Source organism: Periplaneta americana, chromosome 17 (genome assembly GCF_040183065.1).
Source record: "Periplaneta americana isolate PAMFEO1 chromosome 17, P.americana_PAMFEO1_priV1, whole genome shotgun sequence".
NCBI lineage: Eukaryota > Metazoa > Arthropoda > Insecta > Blattodea > Blattidae > Periplaneta > Periplaneta americana.
The window spans coordinates 102033818-102052692 of NC_091133.1; the positions used below are offsets into that span (position 1 = coordinate 102033818).

The window sequence follows — 18875 nt, forward strand, 5'->3', positions numbered from 1 at the left end:
CCAGTACTTGTGAAGTGTGTGTGTGTTAGAATTCAGTGTGCACAGTATCATGTGAAAGACTTCGATACATGCGTCAGTACTGAAATTGAATTCTTAGTGACCATAACTATGTATAGAAGTGATGTGTGTTTATTCATTTAATTCAAAAAGTTAAGATACTCTACAAATTTAGTGCGCAAAGTTCTATAATTGTATCTACTGTTGCATGTATTTTCTGTAACATTTCAACGGACAGTGACTAGATAAGTGTTTGTGGTTTTTCTTGAAATTGCCGATGTCCCCTGTTGGACCATAAAAAATCTGGTCAGCCTACTTCACTAGTATAAAAACCACAAGAATTCTCCTTTTACATACCTTAGTGGGATCTGTATTGTGTTATGGACGTGACTGTCCATAGAAAAAAAAAAGATGAAAGCAGCTGACAGCTTGTGAAATGCGATTTCTTAAGAAGAGCAGTTCGTTCTACAAAATGGGATCTAAAACGAAATGAAGATATTACAAAGGAATTCTACATTCAACCCATCTTAATTTTCCCTTCCCCAAGTCAACCAGAGAAACCATTTTTAAAGCATGAATGCCAGCTGAATCCCTGATCAATGTTGAACTACCGTTCATAGGGGAAGAAATCTCCAGGTCGGCCTTTCAGATGATGGATGGGAAGCTCTCGTTGAGATCGTAACAGGCATAGATAGACATAAATACTTGAAAGGCAGAAAAAGGATAAGACTTGTTCCCTTTCTCCTGCCTTCTTTCGTTTTTTCATGCTATTTTTCTTTGTTCCCTTGGTTCTTTTCTTCCTATTCTTTTGTTTTTTTCGTGTCTCTCTTTTTAACTTAATTTTCTTTCTTTCCTTATCAGTTTCTTTCCTTCTATCTTTGCTCTTTACTTTAATAAATCTTTATATATTTAATAAATATTAGCAAATAATGACATGCAGCCACTCTCGGCTCTTTTAAGGCATGATTGATTAATCACATGACAATAATGAACGATCTCTGGTTGCCAATGCATCAAACCAAACTTGGTATAAATGTCGTGATGCATTTTATAGAACTACGCGGAAGTTTCTGAACCTTGCGTGCCGGTTTGTAGCGATCGTCAGAGTCGGAGTTCGAGTGGTCAGTTTTTTAAGAACATTTCTGAACACATAATTATCAAAGATAACCTGCTTCCATCTACGTTCGTAGTGTTAAGTCACAAGGGATTTCATGTTTATCAGCGAAAAATGATTCGCTTGATTACGCAGAAGTAACAGATATCGACGTTTACAGCAAAAAGACTCTTAATAATTTATTGATGTTTAGTCAAACAGCTGACGAATCTGTGAAAATTTGTGATACAAAAAAATTAAGTTCTGCGAGTTTTTTCACTTATACGGAGAAGGGATCCGAAGGCTTGCACTGCAGCCTAAGGCTTATTGTGCTTACCATTCGTATTTTGTGAATGATTGGGTAGCCGAACGGCCGCGCTCTTGTACAAGTACAGCACGCCGCACCGTGAACTTAACCCGGGATATTGTATAGGTGATGATGATATGCGAATTAATGATGATGAAATGAATCTGAGGTCCAACGCCGAAAATTACCCAACAATTCTGCTTCAGTTAGTTGAGGGAAACCCTGGAAAAAACCCCAACCAGGTAACCAGGATTTGAACCCGGGTCCATTCGTTTCATAGCCAGACGTGCTAATTATTACTCCACAGCGGTGGACTAGTTTTGCGGATTACAGTACACGCTCTATCTCAATTGTACCATGTCTTCTGATTCACAGTAATATTCTAACTGATGCGTAAAGCAACAGAGATATGTAGCCGGAAAGAAAATAAACGAAAAAAGTATAGAAAGATATGTGAAATTATATAGGAAATGGTACAAATAATCATTAAGTGAGTTGATATATTGAGATGTGCTTAAAAACGGCCCCAATTGCAAGCAATTAATCCACGTCCTCCAGTTCTGCGATTCGATAGTGCCGCGCCACTCCTCCAATTAGCTGCGTCGGCATCCTTTGTGGAATATCGCTTTGTCAGTTCTCGAAACTATTAATTCTAACAATGATTTGTAGGCACTCACAACTTGCAGACGAGGGTTGACCATCTTTTTGAGCATATCGCGCATGGCACGAGGGGTGGCCACCATGCCCTGAGACACGCAGTCCACATAGAGCGTGACGTGGGCTCCTGGTTGCTTCTGGTTGACGGCCAGTACCAGGGAGCGCAGGATGGTGCCCTCGGACAGCGTGTCCACTGTGTAGTGCTGTGCGCGGGTGCGCCCGTCCTCCACCGTCTCCACCACCACTGTAATCACAGTACACGGCAACGATAATTGAAAGAATTTGTTCTATAGCACACACGTATCCATGGAAAATATACCTGTACATGAAAATGAGTTTCTACAGCACAGACGTAACCCTAGACATTATGCGTGAAAATGCATCTTTACAAGGACACACGCAACTATGGAAACGATATATCTGTAGTGCTCGGGAAAAGTGGCACAAGTAAAAATGTTAATTTTAGAGAAGGAAAAAAACGGTCTTCACACTGGTTTATGTCGATTTTATTTTCTTCTGTATGAATTATTGTAATGGGAGAAATACTTATGTCTCTTTTCCCAAGCGAGCAGATGTTCCGTAAGTTGTCAATAAATTAATAAAAAATGTTAGTGGATACTGACTTAAGTCCCTTTTCCCAAGCATTGCAGATATGAAAATGTGTCTTCATAGTATTTTTTTCCTTGTTAGGAGGGAGGGAGGGAGGGAACATCCCACGCACTACGACCTGAGGTCTATTGTACACCCCCGATATGGGATGAGTTGCGTGCCCACCGATCCTCTACGCGCACCGACCTAACCACTTGATCCCCTTAACGACCGGTCCATACAGTCAACAGAGTCCATATACCAGTCCTGCTTCGGTACCCCCCCCCCCCAAGGCTCCCTTAACGATTCGAGGCGGAAGTCCTCCCCTGATAAGGTCTGCCCTGGGTTCCGTTGCAGAAGCTATCCATCATCACTTGAATACAATCCACGGAGGCCGGTCGAGAGAGCCAGCAGATTCGGAGGACCGCCTGTAGAGCGATCTGAAAACCAGAAGAAGTAACAGGATGATGAATGAAAGGATAATAGGGAAGGAAAGGAAGTCGCCTGATAAAGTAGGAGTGAGGGAAAAACCCCGAAAAAACCTCACCCAGGCAACTCGTCCCGACGGGGAACCGAACCCGAGCCCGCTGGATTTGGAGTTAGACTCGCTAACCCCTCAGCCACAACGGTGGACGTCTTTATAGTATACACGAAATCATAATAATTATATGTGAAAATTCTGACAGCGATGCATAAACAAATGTCTCTACAACACGCACGTGACCATAGCAAATACTATATAGACTGCATGAAAATGCGTCTCTACAGCACGTACGTAACTGTGGCATCAATGTGTCTGTACAGCACACACGTGACCATAATATGAAAATGTGTCTCTCCAGCACACACGTAACCATAGAAAATATAGGGCCCACATAAAACTGCTTCCCTACAGCACACATGTATGTATGACAAAATGTGTCTGTACAGCATACAGTAACCTTAGCAATCTCTATAGCACACATGTAACTATGGAAACGATACACAGAAATGTCTCTACAGCATACCGTAACCTTAGCAAATATACATGAAAATGCGTATCTATAGTGCATACGTAAGTATGGCAACGATACATAACAATATGTGTCTACAGCACACACGTGACCATAACATGAAAATGTCTCTCTTCAGAAACACATAACCATAGCAAATATAGGATATAAAATTGAAATTGAAATTGCACCCGTGTCCAGAGACTCTTTGTTTACGCGCTAGAGTCTCCGAAATGGTAGGAGGATGGCTGTAGATAACAAACCATTATGCTCTGCGATGTGGTTCCAGCATGATGGCGCTCCAGCACACTTCGATTGTGAGGTAGTGGCTACTTGAATGATGCCTTTGGCAACAGATGGATTGGAAGTGGAGGCCCAATAGCCTGGCCCCCTCGCTCACCTGGCCTAACACCATTGGATTTCTTTTTATGGGAGTACAAGAAAACCCTGGTGTACGAGACTCCCGTGTAGACACAACAAGATCTTGTGGCACGAATTGAAAAGTTTTATGACTATTTGCTCTCAAATTCACTGCTACAAGCCACAAAAGTAACAAATATTTATTCCAATTAAAAATTGACAGTAATGGAATATGTAGTGTTATTACTTATTAGGTAAGAGAAAACCAATGTTTTCATATTTGATAATGAAAAAGAAAAAGATTACTGCATGCTTATACTTCAGGTACGGCATGTGAAAGATTAGAATTCTGTGGAATTGATCAAACTTAGTTTTCCAACAATATTTTGGTTTCTGACATTACAAAAAGCAAGTTCTTTACTAAATCATATTTCTTGACTGAAGTCTATCCGTAAAGCAGTATTGTCTAGTAGTTTTAAATTACAAAACGTTAATAACTCTAACAACCAAGAGATTCTGCTCAATATCGCCTTTGTCCATAAATCAAATTCCACTTGAATTCTCCGGGATTTGAACTCGGATAGAAGCCCCACACTCATGTTGTTCTGCCATTAGTACAGCATTGAATGACATTACTCACCCCACCACACAAAAAAATCTGCAGTCGTTCTGCGCCTTTCTAACCTAATTACATAACAGGTCATTTCGCAGACTAGATTGCAATTACAACTCTGCAATTATTAGAGCGCAGTTTTGCAACCTCTGATGGACAAGACCAGGAATTAAACTGCGGATACAAGAACTGCCACTCACGACATAGAAGCAAGTCGGTGTCTTAGGCTGAATTATTGAGTTGATGGAGAAAGAAACGAATTGTCGGATATAACTTATCTACTACAGAGTGTTCAATCTCTAACTTTACCAGCTCTTGTTATAACATGTATCTATGGTTTAATGTGTAAGAAACGATTAAGATTCATCTCTAATGTTATGTAGAAGTCGCAGTTGTGGGATAGCTTAGGTTAAGTTAGCTTAGTTTAACTTAGTTTTGCTTGGGTTAGTTAGGGTTAGTTAAGATTAGGTTAGTTTAGGTGTGATAGGTTATGTTAGGTTACAGTCGAAATTATGTGTTTCTGAAATTTTTTTTTGTATTACCTTTCGAAAATCGAGCATAAAATCGTCATTTGTAAAAGAAAAAAAAAATTCGAAAATCGTGGAGTGTCGTCCTCGAGAATAATAATAATAATACTAATAATAATAATAATAATAATAATAATAATAATAATAATAATAATAAATCATTACCCAGTATATTAAAAAAATTATCCTATGCCGTCCTAATTTCTATGATAAAACTAGGCCTATGTACAGTACAATTATTTAGTCCTGACAGTCGCCGACAATGTGCGCCTGAGTCAGGCGAGTCCATGAAGTTGCGCCAAGGGGTGTTCGGGTTAGTCAGTCGCTTGCATCCAGAGAGATCGGATGCCACGCGTGGGGTAAAGCGGTGGGTTTCCAGTAGAGTTAAGCTGTACTGCATTTCTTTACTGACCCTCGCTCTTATATCTACTCTGTAGCTCTCCCCACTACTCCTGCTACTTCCCCTTTTACGTCGCCGAGCTGTCAGGACTAAATAATCGGTCTGTAGGTACCAGGACCCATTGAATGAATGAGTATGTAATGTACTGTATGTATGCATTTATTTATTTTATTTTGGTAGGTTATTTTACGACGCTTTATCAACATCTTAGGTTATTTAGCGTCTGAATGAAATGAAGGTGATAATGCCGGTGAAATGAGTTTGGGGTCCAGCACTGAAAGTTATCCAGCATTTGCTCATATTGGGTTGAGGGAAAACCCCGGAAAAACCTCAACCAGGTAACTTGTCCCGACCGGTAATCGAACTCGGGCCACCTGGTTTCGCGGCCAGACTCGCTAACCGTTACTCCACAGGTGTGGATCTATGTATTTTTTAGTAGGTTATTTTACAACGCTTTATCAACAGCTCAGGTTATTTAGCGTCTGAATGAAATGAATGTGATAATGCCAGTGAAATGAGTCCGGGGTCCAGCACCGAAAGTTACCCAGCATTTGCTCATATTGGGTTGAGGGAAAATCCCGGAAAAAACCTCAACCAGGTAACTTGCCCCGACCGGGATTCGAACCCGGGCCACCTGATTTCGCGGCCAGACGCGGTAGCCGTTACTCCACAGGTGTATGTATGTATGTATGTATGTATGTATGTATGTATGTATGTATGTATGTACTGCGACCTAGTAGATTTATTCAACGTAAAATACGTCTTCGAGTTAGGGATTGAGACATTTTTTTAGAACTGCGGCTAGGTGGCGCTACTGATGTACTGAGCAGCCGATTTCCGGCGTTTATCATGTTTCTCGTGCGTTCGGCAGCTGTGAGTAGCACCTTCCCGGATATCCAATACTTCTTCTCTCTTCATTTTACGCAGTTTCGCCTGAGTTTGATTGTATATACTGTAAGTTTCAAATGTGCTGACATTTTGATGGCGTGGATAAACAAACTATGATTATCAAGCAACGTTTATAATTGTTGCCCTTTCGTAAACACACCACACTCCTGCGTAGCTTCGTTCGTTACTGGCGCCTGAAATTCTCACAATGACAATACGGGCCAGTGCTGCCGACACAAGAAGTCTAAATGTCTCTATGGCCCTGACGAAATTCCGCTATACAAGTAAAAATAATATACAAAAATAACGAAAATGTATACCTTTCACGGTGAGATTTGCTGCATTTCTTAGAGCAGGTGAAACTTGAAGATAGATGTGACGATATTTATATATTCACGAATGAGATCTCCGACCCCTGTTGGACTGAAAAAATCGTCGCATACATAGTAGAGCGCGCATACTGGGCATGTATAAGGCGAAGTGCATGGCTCCGTCTTGGATGTGACCATCCATCGGATATCACACCAACAAAAATCTGTGGCTACAGCGTTGATCACACTGTAGCGAGGTGGATTTGGTGATCAGAGGTTTTTTTTTTTTACTTAGTCATTTAACGACGCTGTATCAACTACGAGCTTAGTATTTAGTGTCGGTGGGATTGGTGATAGCGAGATGATATTTGGCGAGATGAGGCCGAGGATTCGCCATAGATTACCTGACATTTGCCTTATGGTTGGGAAAAACCTCGGAAAAACCCCAACCAGGTAATCAGCCTAAGCGGGAATCGAACCCGCGCCCGAACGCAACTCCAGATCGGCAGGCAAACGCCTAGCCGACTGAACTACGCCGGTGGCTTCAGAGGTTTCTCTCGACTCCTGATCATCTGATTTGATTTTTCCGAGGTTTTCCAACTCTAAGGAAATGTCAGCTAATCACATGGTGAATACTCAGATTCATCTCGCGAATACCGCCTTGTTATCGATGCTGGATAATCTTTTGATGGAGACAGCGCCTTTAAAGTACCGATTTAAAAACAACAAAATGGAAACTTTCATCCTATGTGGATTTATACTTATGGTTGTTAAATTTGCACCTTAACCACTACTCCTGTGTGTTTTTTTTTATTTTGTCCCATTACACAATGTAATACTACATGCTTGAGAGAGAGAGAGAGAGAGAGAGAGAGAGAGAGTGAGAGCGAGAGAGCGAGGGGGGAAGAGAGAGGGGTGAACGAAAGCTTTGCTGAATGGTACAGAGTGGAAGTAACATAACTCTGCAGCTTTTAACATTTTATTCCATGGATAGAGTACAACAAAACATTCTGATATATCAATTCCAAATGAATACTTTTCACAGAAAAAATAATTTTCCCCTTAAAGTTAACATTTTTTACTGAGTAAATACTACCCGTACGACTTTGAGTTTTATTCTCGTTATAGAAACTGATAAGAATGATTTATCTCTTTGCAGTTCTAAAATAAAATTGGTGGTTTACATTTTATTGGGACGCTCTGTAAATTGGGACCACACAACCACCTGTATGCAAACACATGCGTTGCTTGGTAACATAGAGTAAAAGCTTTATGAGTAGTAATTCGATCAGTTTTTTTTTATGAAGACAGGCATAAAAGTGTCAGTTTGCATTATATTATACAAAGGCTTTAGTAACAATCCTTTATAATAACTTATACGAAGTATGATAGAGGAAGACAAGTCAATGGTCAAACAAGGCGTGCACTGTGCATCTTCCATTTTATAGTCCTGCGCAAACATCCCCTAGGGCACAGAATGGGTTTCACACCCACATGGGTTGTCTGCGAGAGGGTATTCGCTTATCCGCGCTGAAGGTCGCCGTGTGGAGATCTTCAAACTTACTGTTCCATGTTCGAGTCCGTGAACCGTCTTTCGTAGTTGATATATCTTTAATTAGTTTTCTTTGTTTCTCAAATACAATATCCGAATTTAAATTTGAAATAAATCAATGTTACTTTAAAAATTTGGCTGATTAGCCATTTGGCTTGTATTCGGGAAATTCGGTGTTGTATCCCAGACAATTGCAGTAGCGGCTGGTAGTAAAAATAATGAGTGTGCTACAATCTCTATATCGGCCTACTGTACACACTTATATGTATTTATCTTAATTTGAGACTCGCCTAGTGACGAAATATGAAATCCATACGACGTTCCTTCTACTGCAGAACTTGTCATTTACCCTGGTGTTAAACCCTCCATCTTAGACATCATACTATTTTCTATTGACAGTATTGCAAGAGCAGTGAGGCGATCCTGGGACATAGTGTTCCTTAAAAACGTTTTTTTGCGTTTTAAGCAAGAAAAACTTACTTCTGTCTCAGCAGTAGTCATTGGTTTTGTAACCAAAATATTTAACTACTTCGTTACTTCACAGAATGGATCCTGTGAATTATTGGAGACTATATGTATTGTAACAATTGAACAGCTCCATCTATATTCCGGAAGTTTGGTCTTCCGTATAGAACTCAAAGTTGTTTCTTTAACACTCTTTTGTTCAGTACAATATAGCTGTTGACAGCAACTTCAAATTCGCGTTCAGGAAAATTATGCGAAATATTGTAAAAAAATTGTTGTTTAACAATTTTGTTGCGTCTAGGTAGTTTAAAGACTGGAAACGATAAGTAGTTTCCTGAATTATAGGTCACATACTTCCTTGGCATCAATTTTCTGGGATTCCATTTTTCGTCTCTTGCTGACTGGTTCAGGAGGAACCTAATAAAACAGGTAGACGGCAGCAGCAGTCTGACACTTGAATTACCAAATACATTGTACATAGTTCCGAGTTCTTCCACAAACAAGCATTCTTTCGTTACGCTTTACTTTTGCAATCTCCAAGCCGTGTTGTGCTGAAGCTGACTACAGCACTTCCCTGCGTAAAAATAGCCAATCAGGGCAGTGATTTCAGCTTCGTACATGCGCATTAATTGTCTACATTCTCATGTAGAGTTTTGAGTAGCACAACGAACCCCCTGAGGCACCAAAGAGCGAAGAGCGAAGACTAAACACTCTATAACGCGTCATGAACATAACCACGGGAAGTTGTCAAATGGCAGATTAGATACTATGGTGGTATTGCAAATACATTATTTGAGCAAAAATTATTATTGTGCTGTAGCACTGTAGCATATAAGGACGGGCCGCCCCTGGACAATTGTCTATCTTGATACAGAGTTTCGAGTTTAATGCTTAATTTTTAAGACAATATTCTTTGGATAATTCAACATCGATTTAACCCAACATATCCATATCCAGTAGTCGTAGTGGTAGTAATAGGTGGTAGTAGTCTAGTAGTTTTAGTGGTGGTAGTAGTATAAATGATGATTGTAACGAAACTCTTCATTACGGATGCACAAAAAGCGTACTGGACTGGAGTACTTATGGGTGATCCATGTCCCGCTCGATAAGGACTATTATACTCGGCTACGACGCCTTCTGCAAGCTCACAGAAACAGTAATGAATTGCGGAGCAATACTGAAATAAAGGCAGGTAGGATGAAGGGTAATCTCAAAATCTGACTTTGCCACCACAACGATTGGAAATAACCGGCCGGTGGGCTGGTACACCTCATTCTCATTCATCTCATAATTTGGGGTGCACAATAGGCCATTGTCGGGCCGACGTGCTGAAGGGTCGTCCCTAACCCGCCCCCAGCCACTCAATACTGCCTTTCACAAACGTACATACGCTGAACTTATAGAAATAAGTATTTAATCCAACAACGGTCGTGGAATAATAATAATCGATAAAATGTTATGTGAAATAATAATAATAATAATAATAATAATAATAATAATAATAATAATAATAATAATCATTCATTCATAGTGTTCTGCCCAAGAGCAGGTCTTTCACTGCAAACCCAGCATTCTCCAGTCTTTTGTATTTTCTGCCTTCCTCTTTGTCTCTTCATATGACCAATGTATCTTAATGTCGTCTATATCTGATATCTTCTTCTGCCCCGAACTCTTCTCCCGTTCACATTCCTTCCAGTGGATCCTTCAGAAGGGAGTTTATTCTCAACCAGTGACCCAGCCGATTCCATTTCTTCTTTCTGATCAGTTTCAGCATCATTCTTTCTTCACCCACTCTTTCCAACACAGCTTCATTTCTTATTCTGTCTGTCCATTTCACACGCTCCATCCTTCTCCATATCCACATTTAAAATGCTTCTTTTCGCTTCTCTTCACTTCGTCGTAATGTCCATGTTTCTGACTCATATAATGCTACACTCCACATAAAGCACTTCACTAGTCTCTTCCTCAGTTCTTTCTCCAGAGGTCCGCAGAAGATGCTCCTTTTTCTATTAAAAGCTTCCTTTGCCATTGCTAATCTCCTTTTGACTTCTTAGCAGCAGTTTATGTTACTGCTAATAGTACACCCCAAGTATCTGCAGCTTCATTTAGAATTCGCAAGTTTACCTTCTTCACTTTTCTTCCTATAACCTCCTCAGTCCTGTTGTAGCGTATACTATACATAATTATATTGTAATTTTTTTGCAGTATCTTTGATACTTTTGAATTTTTGAATAATTAAATTTGATAGAAATGAAGAGTATCACTTTTGCAACATTTCTATACCAGATTTATAAGTTAGAATTAAAATTTAGGGGCACCAAGAGTCAAAATTGCCCCAAAATTTGATTTTCTGTGAAGACATGATTTGGGATTTTTGGAACCCCAGAATGATTATGTATATATATATATATTTTTTTTTTTCAATTTAGAAACAAATATAAATTCGGGACTGAAGAGGATAACCATGGTCTTCGTCTTGTTGGCATTTATCTTCATTCCATACTGCTCACAGCTGTCATTTAACTCCAGTAGCATATTCTTCAGTATAATGAAGAAAAAAAAATGTTTTACAAAGATTCGAAAGTTACATTATAGGTTAACTCGTGTTCCGCGGTGGAAAACGTTTGAGAAACATTGAAAGAGAGGAACAGATGTGGTCCAAGCAACTGTATGAATGGAAGAGGAAAAAAACGAAGAAAACCTGGAGTTATCAAAACCGTTCCTCCGATAATCTTAATACAATTTCCTTCAGATTCTTCCGTACTTACGGACTGTCAAATAGCACTGCATACATAACCAAAGTAATAAGACGGACGCAAGTATTAGAGGAGGTCATGCATATCTCAAGGTCATCCCAACAGTTGAGTCTGGCAAACAGGAAGTTTCTTTCTTCTGAAGAGGATCGAATTCACGGGCTTCCAGCCCGCAGCTAGAGACATGCAGCGAATATTATTTTGCCTCTTGGGCCAATTCCCTCGGGTTACAGCATGGCAAGGCCATTTATTTAGATGAAGGTCGGTGCAGATGACAGTCAATCCTTAAGTCGTACTTTGTTCAACAAACGGCAGCAGTTAAGTCATGATTTCGAGTTTGAACATGCCTGGTTCTCTCATAACGGAGTTATATCAGAAAAGTAGGACTACTCTGAATCGGTACTTGCGATTTCTCTGTAAACCTGTCAACAGTATAGAAGATCAACTGAAAGGCACATCTTTAACAAAATGACTACTGCAAGGAGGGGAATTCGTCGTTGAAAAAGAGGGTGTTACGGAAGGTTATATCCAGAGTAAGAAGTTCGTACCAAAACTGTTAAGTTGTGTGAACTAGGACTATATATCCACCAAATGAACAGTAGCAACGCAGCTCTCACCGTGAAGAAACCAGCAAAACAAACATGTATAGTCGATGATAATCAAACTTGTCTTTCTATCTTAAAATAAGAAACAAAATAGATAAATAATATTGTATAAAAAAGACATTTGACAATTAGACTCTTCGTAATTTTCAATATAAAATTATTTGTCCATACATATAAAAAGTAACAAACAAAATACATAATTATATGTATCTATTACAATTAATAATAATGTAGATTTAGAGTTTATCAAAAGAGGTACTCTTCTATATTCTGATTATATATAATATATATACACACACAGGGTGATTCACGAGGATTTACCGTCCCTTACGGAGCTTATTTCCGAAGACATTCTGAGAAAAAACTGTCATATAAACATTTGTCTTAATCTCAATACGAGTATTTTCAGAATTAAACTAATTTGAAGTTTTTGTTAAATACCTTATTTCTTTAGTTTTAAGGGTAAAAGAATATTACAAATAGAGAATGAACTGTTCAGAAATATCATTCCTTTAATTGGCTAGTGTTCTGAAGCTAAAAATGTCTTGTCAGTTGCTTTGTACATATTTTGTTTTTCAATTTTTTTAAACTAAAAATTACATCATTTTTACACTATCACAAAAATTGTTACAAATCATACGACTTTAGGAACTTGATTCTTTACAGTTTAATTATGCATCCTAATGTACAGTCTTGAAGAATTTACAAGAGTGGCGTGATTTGTAACAATTATGTGATAAATGCGTAAGAAAATGTAATTTTGTAGTTAAAAATCGAAAAAAAAAAAATTCTGTACCAAGCAACTATGGAATTCGCAACACATTTTTAGCTTCAAAATGCTAGCTAATTAAAGAACTGATACTTCTGAATAGTTCATTCTTTATCTGTAATATTCTTTTATCCTTAAAACTAAAGAATAATGGTATTTTACAAACAATTTCAAATTAGTGTAACTCTGAAAATATTGAGATTAGGACAAATGTTTATATGACATTTTTTGCTCAGAATGTCTTCAGAAATAAGTTCCATAAGGGACAGTAAATCCTCGTGAATCACCCTGTATATAGTGTATATATATATATATATATATATATATATATATATATATATATATATATATATATTTTTTTTTTTTTGAAAATGTTCCTTCTACATCACAACGCGTAACTGGAGAAAACTTTAAATACATTTTATATATGATTGCAGAAAGTAATGGTAAATTACTAGGTAATGTCTTAACATGTATGATATAGTACCTCTTATTGATATTTTAGCATTTCTAGTTACGGAGAAAAGAGGGGGATAATGGTTGACAAACCGAACCATCTGTTAACGAAACTTTTGAACTTAATTGTAGTTGTAACTCATAAAACTCATAATTAGAAAGTATGTGTTACTTATGACACCCATTTTTGTGGTTACATAATACTTCTTCTGTATTTGGCCGGCGGCAGTGACACTTGGATAGGCCTATGTTATGCGACCGCGGATACTTTTGTTTGACCTAAGTTGGTAAATAATTAAGTATCGGGTTCAGAAGTTGTAATTAGCAGTTGTCCATACTTTACACTGGAGAAGTGTATCGAGGCGACTATAACGCATTCTGAAGTGAAAATTACGTGCTGCCATGGGAACGAATGTTACATTTCTGACACGTATCGGCAGTTTCAGAATAAGAGAACCCGAGAAATAAAATTTTATTAAAACAGCTTTTTCGGTAGTAATATATATGTGGTGCAAAGAAATATATATTTAAGGGATTAGGTACAGCTTATAGCAGTAAAATTTTTAAAAATATTCAACATTTTTTTCCTCCATTACTGAAAATTGGTATGAGTAAAACACTGTATTTCTGCTATATGAAAAACATATTTTTACGATTTAAGAAAAATTATTTATACATATTTTTTTCAAAATTCATAATGGTGGTAGTTCACTGTGCAGTGATGAAGCGTTTCCCTCATACTTCATAAATTTGTTAACTTTTTCATGTTTTCTCTCTTTTATTTTATTGCTAAAACTCATGTTTACAATATCATGCTCTTTCAACTACATTCCTTAATAAATAATATTTTTCTTTATTTTGTGTTAGAAGAAAATACTGATATTTGACCATTTTTAAAATGAATTTATTTTTTATCGCACGATCTATCAAAGGTAGAGAAGTGATCTTGCATCATATTGTAGAGATGACATGCATAAATACACACAAAAATTTCGTCACAGAATGTTGGATAGTTTTTTAGTTATGTGGGAAACGCTTCATCACTGCACAGTGAACTGAATTTTGAAAAAAATATATATATAAATATATATTTTTTAAATCGTAAAAATATTTTGTTCATATAGCAGAAGGACAGTGTTTTATATATACTAATTTTCATTATTGTAGAAGATACAATAATGTAAGAAAAAAATATTGAATATTTCAAAAATTTTACTGCTGTAAGCTATACTTAACCCCTTAAGTGAAAATTTCCAAATTTATTTTGTTTTCCACTACAATATTTCTCCTAATGAGGAAGTAAACAGTCAAATACTTTGAAACTCTCAATTGTGAAAATCTACTTTCTCTGTTTTCTGTTTTATTTGAATTTCCTCCATGAACCTTTATTTTTGGAGTTTTTGTACGTGTTTTTTATGACTTCAGTTAGAGTAGTGGGCCTGGGTGGCGCAGTTGGTAGAATGCTGGCCTTTTGTGTCAGAGGTTTGCGGGTTCGATCCCGGCGCAGGTCGATGGCATTTAAGCGTACTTAAATGCTAAATGCACATGTCAGTAGATTTACTGGGATGTAAAAAAAAAAAAAAAAACTTCTGCGGAACAAAATTCCGACACATCGGCGACGTTGATAGCCTATAACCTCGGCAGTTGCGAGCGTCGTTAAATATAAAATAATTTTTTTTAAAGTTAGATGTAATGCGATACCTCTTTTGCCATAGTGTACCGTAGGATGTCAAATGCTTTAATGTAATCTAGAAACAGAATACAGTTTATGTTTCTCTATTGAATTTCCTCCCTCCCCTCCCCCCGATCATTTGTTGTAGTATGAATCTGTTGTCTCAAAACTACTGTCTCTTCCAGTAATATTGGTTTTAACTTTTATGTTAATATTTTGGAATACAACTTACACGCCATATTCAGAAGACGTATGGCTCGACAATTTTAACATTTTGTACGGCCTTCTTTTTTAAATATTGGCTTTACCACTGAAATTCTCCATTCCTGGGGCATATTTTTATTGCTCAACACCTATTTAATAATTTTTTCTCGCTAAAGATTTTTTAGATCGAAATTAATTTATTTTATTGTGATTTGAACCAAATTAACAGTTATTTAGTGTTAAATTTACTTTTTATAACAATGCTAACTAATAAAACGATGAGCGAAGCAAATCTCATAAATAATTCTAACATTCTCTTGTTATAGCAACCCGTCCTTGAAACGCTTAGCGAGATGACAACAATAAATCGTTCGATATAATCGAGTGATTTATCTCGACTCGTCGTTACTGACCGGCGGTGTCTATTCAATTGTTCAGCCACTGCGTTTATGATGATCAGCCTGTACTGATATTGATGAAATGTCGCCAATGAAACATCTGTCAGGGGCAAGATCTTGAATTAGCATAATAAGTGGGTTACAAACAGCGTTCAGCCAATTCAGTCTGAATTTGTATTTGATGCTACAACGAAAGACATGGAACTTTAAAGAGCATGTGCACTTAGCTACATGCCGAAATATTATCTCTCTTCTCTTTCAATATACAAAATAAACATCGTAATTTTATTACCATGATGGAATTTGTACGTTTACGATCGTGTTCTGTTTCTTTGGCATCTTAAGATGCTCTTGAACCAGTGTATAGGGAATTAGTAAGTATGGACACTGCGCGTCGGTACCTTTGATGTAGTATTGCCTTATTTCATTGACCTTCAAACCAGCTCTATCTGCATAAGCGAGAAGTTCTGCCTTCTTCCTAGAGTTGACGCTGATATCGCACCAGCAGTCGACTGTAGAAATACTTTCAGCGGACTTGCCAGCGAATCAGGATTGGTGTTCCAACGTTCGCAGGTGCTTGATTACACTGATCTCTAGCGTTTGAAAGTGGAATTATACGCTAACGGAGCACAATTGCAGAAAAACAGACCAAATAAATTCGTTTAGTGTCCTTTCTTTATAATTCCTATTCGCTGCTTGACCTATCTAGCTTTCCTTAGTCGTCTTCTATCTCATCGCTGGAACGTCTTGCGGTTCCGTGTACTATACCTGAAGTGTTACGCCAGATCTTTTCCATACTGAGCACCGCTACTCCTCCGCACCACACACAACTGAATACACGTTCATTTGACATGTAATTCGTGTATTCAAGTAGTGAATATGCAGACGAGCGCTTTGTTTATGGATTTTGTGATGGCAATGCATTGGCTGCTGTTGAGGAATACAGACGACGTTTTCCCAGTCGATGGGTTACTTTTAATTTTTTAAATTTTATTGGGTTATTTTACGACGCTGTATCAACATCTAGGTTATTTAGAGTCTGAATGATATGAAGGTGATAATGCCGGTGAAATGAGTCCGGGGTCCAGCACCGAAAGTTACCCAACATTTTCTCGTATTGGGTTGAGGGAAAACACCGGAAAAACCTCAACCAGATAACTTGCCCCGATCGGGATTCGAACCCGGGCCACCTGGTTTCGCAGCCATACGCGCTAACCGTTACTCCACAGGTGTGGACTCGATGGGTTACATCTAGGTGTGTGTTTTCCCGTGTTTTCCGGATGTTATCTGAAACTGGCAAGCCATCAAGTGTTTCATTGAGGTCGGAAAGAGAACCTACCGATACCTAATATGAATTTACAATTCATGGAATCCATAAGAATGGCAATCTTAGTAATTTGTCTTGCATAATTATTTTATTTTCTTACTGAGTTTGTACTTGTGAAATAAACTTATTGGAACAACGCAAGATACAGTATTTTCAATAATGTATCATATCACAATGTTCTAGAACGTATAAATATACATAATGCCTCTCTCCATTTAAAATCTCGCCCATCAGTAACTTCCCAATCATTACATTTCGGACATAGATATATCAGGTTAAATCGACGTAGATTACCTGAATACATTATCCTGAATTATTTTACATTCAACCTGAAACACCCTGTATAATAATCACAGCGGACGTGGGTTTAAGAAGTGTTCTATTTGAAGACTGTAAATATAGAGGAAGTTTACACGAAAACTTATGAGTCACTTGGAATAATTATTGTGGAGTGAAGGTATTTATTAACATAGTAGTGTTTACCAATTTTCAAAAAAGAAATTAAGTTCCATCTGAAAATATTACTATTTGTTTAATAATAGCTTAGGGCCGTATTCATAGACATTTTTAGCGCGGGTTTCGGGTAGATGATCAGCGTTTTTCGTATTCATAAACCAGTGTTAGCGATAGGATATGATTTGAATTCTGTACAAGTAACCAGTGGATAGCCGGGGCTAGCTTAGTACGCTCGTAGCGCGTGCTGCGTAATGTCTATGAATAGCACTCTTATAGTTTAGGCCTATTATGTGTAATGTAATGACCACATACTGTGCATTTAACTGTGATTAAAATGGCAGTGCAAAAATAGAGATAAATAATTATCTGTATGATTCCAGAGTGAATTTAAACATAAATTCTGTTGACGAAGTGTTATTTACCTATACAGTCTTCCTACACAAGCTACACACTTAAGTTAATATGCCTCATTTGTACATTTCACCGTGATTGCAAACGCCATTACGCATTGCATTTACTACAAACATGTCTTTTTCTGCGATTTCTTACCATTTTCGTCATGTACATTAATGCTGATATATTTTGTTCGGGAGTAGTTTAAAATAAAAGCAGGACACAAATCATGGCCTTTTGAACGTGCAGATGAGGTCAATTAAGTAGAAGACGATAGGATATTCATTCCTGGGAGCGCCACCAGTCACATAAAACATGGTAGTTGTCATACGAAATTGAGAGAACAAATAAAAGTCGGCGACCTATTGTGACGTCACGAGTGCACGCTGCAGGCAAATCGGAAAGCCATCCCATGCAATTGCACATTAACCTACATATTATTGCTTATTTGAGCACATGTCTGCTATGAAAAGAAAACGATTTCTGAAATATTAACGTACACATACATCAAAAAGAGTTTCGCACCACAAGTGCTTTGGAAATATTGCAGAAATTACCTTGAGTTTATGGTAAGAATATAAAAAGACAATGCTTTAAACGCCATTTGAACGGAAAATTTATTCAAAGTATCCATCGACAAAACATGCAACAAGAAATTATAATTATGACATACCTTATATCTGCTCGTAAGGATTCTGTCTTTTAAGAATGTACCTTTGAATTTAGTACCTTGTTACACCCCTTCTGGTGATACAGCAAGCACGTATCCTCCTTGGAATATTGCCTAGAAGATTATCAAGATCTTATTGGTTCAGTCTGTCCCATTTCTCAATGATAGCATCTTTGAGCTCTTCCAGGGTGCCTGGAGGTTTCTTCTGCGCCCTACAGCCCTCTTCACCTGGCCCAAAGCATACTCAATAGGATCCATGTCTCTTGAGTTAGAAGGCCACTCCATTTTAGAAATTCCAAACTCCCTGATGTAGTCTTCATCAACACGACCTCAATAGGTACGGCATTACCGTTCATTAGCACAATCACCTCCATAATTTTGGTGGCAAAGTTCAACAATAGATGCTAGAATGGTCTACCTTT

At 37.8% G+C, this 18875-nt stretch overlaps 1 protein-coding gene across 1 annotated transcript in view; it reads right to left on the reverse strand.

Moving 5' to 3' along the window:
• Positions 1–18875, reverse strand: part of Tsp (Thrombospondin) — a 123574-nt gene that overhangs the window by 50691 nt on the left and 54008 nt on the right. Inside the window, exon 3 of the mRNA XM_069815963.1 lies at positions 2075–2298. Coding sequence (XP_069672064.1) covers positions 2075–2298 — 224 coding nt within the window. The remainder of the gene's footprint in view (positions 1–2074; positions 2299–18875) is intronic.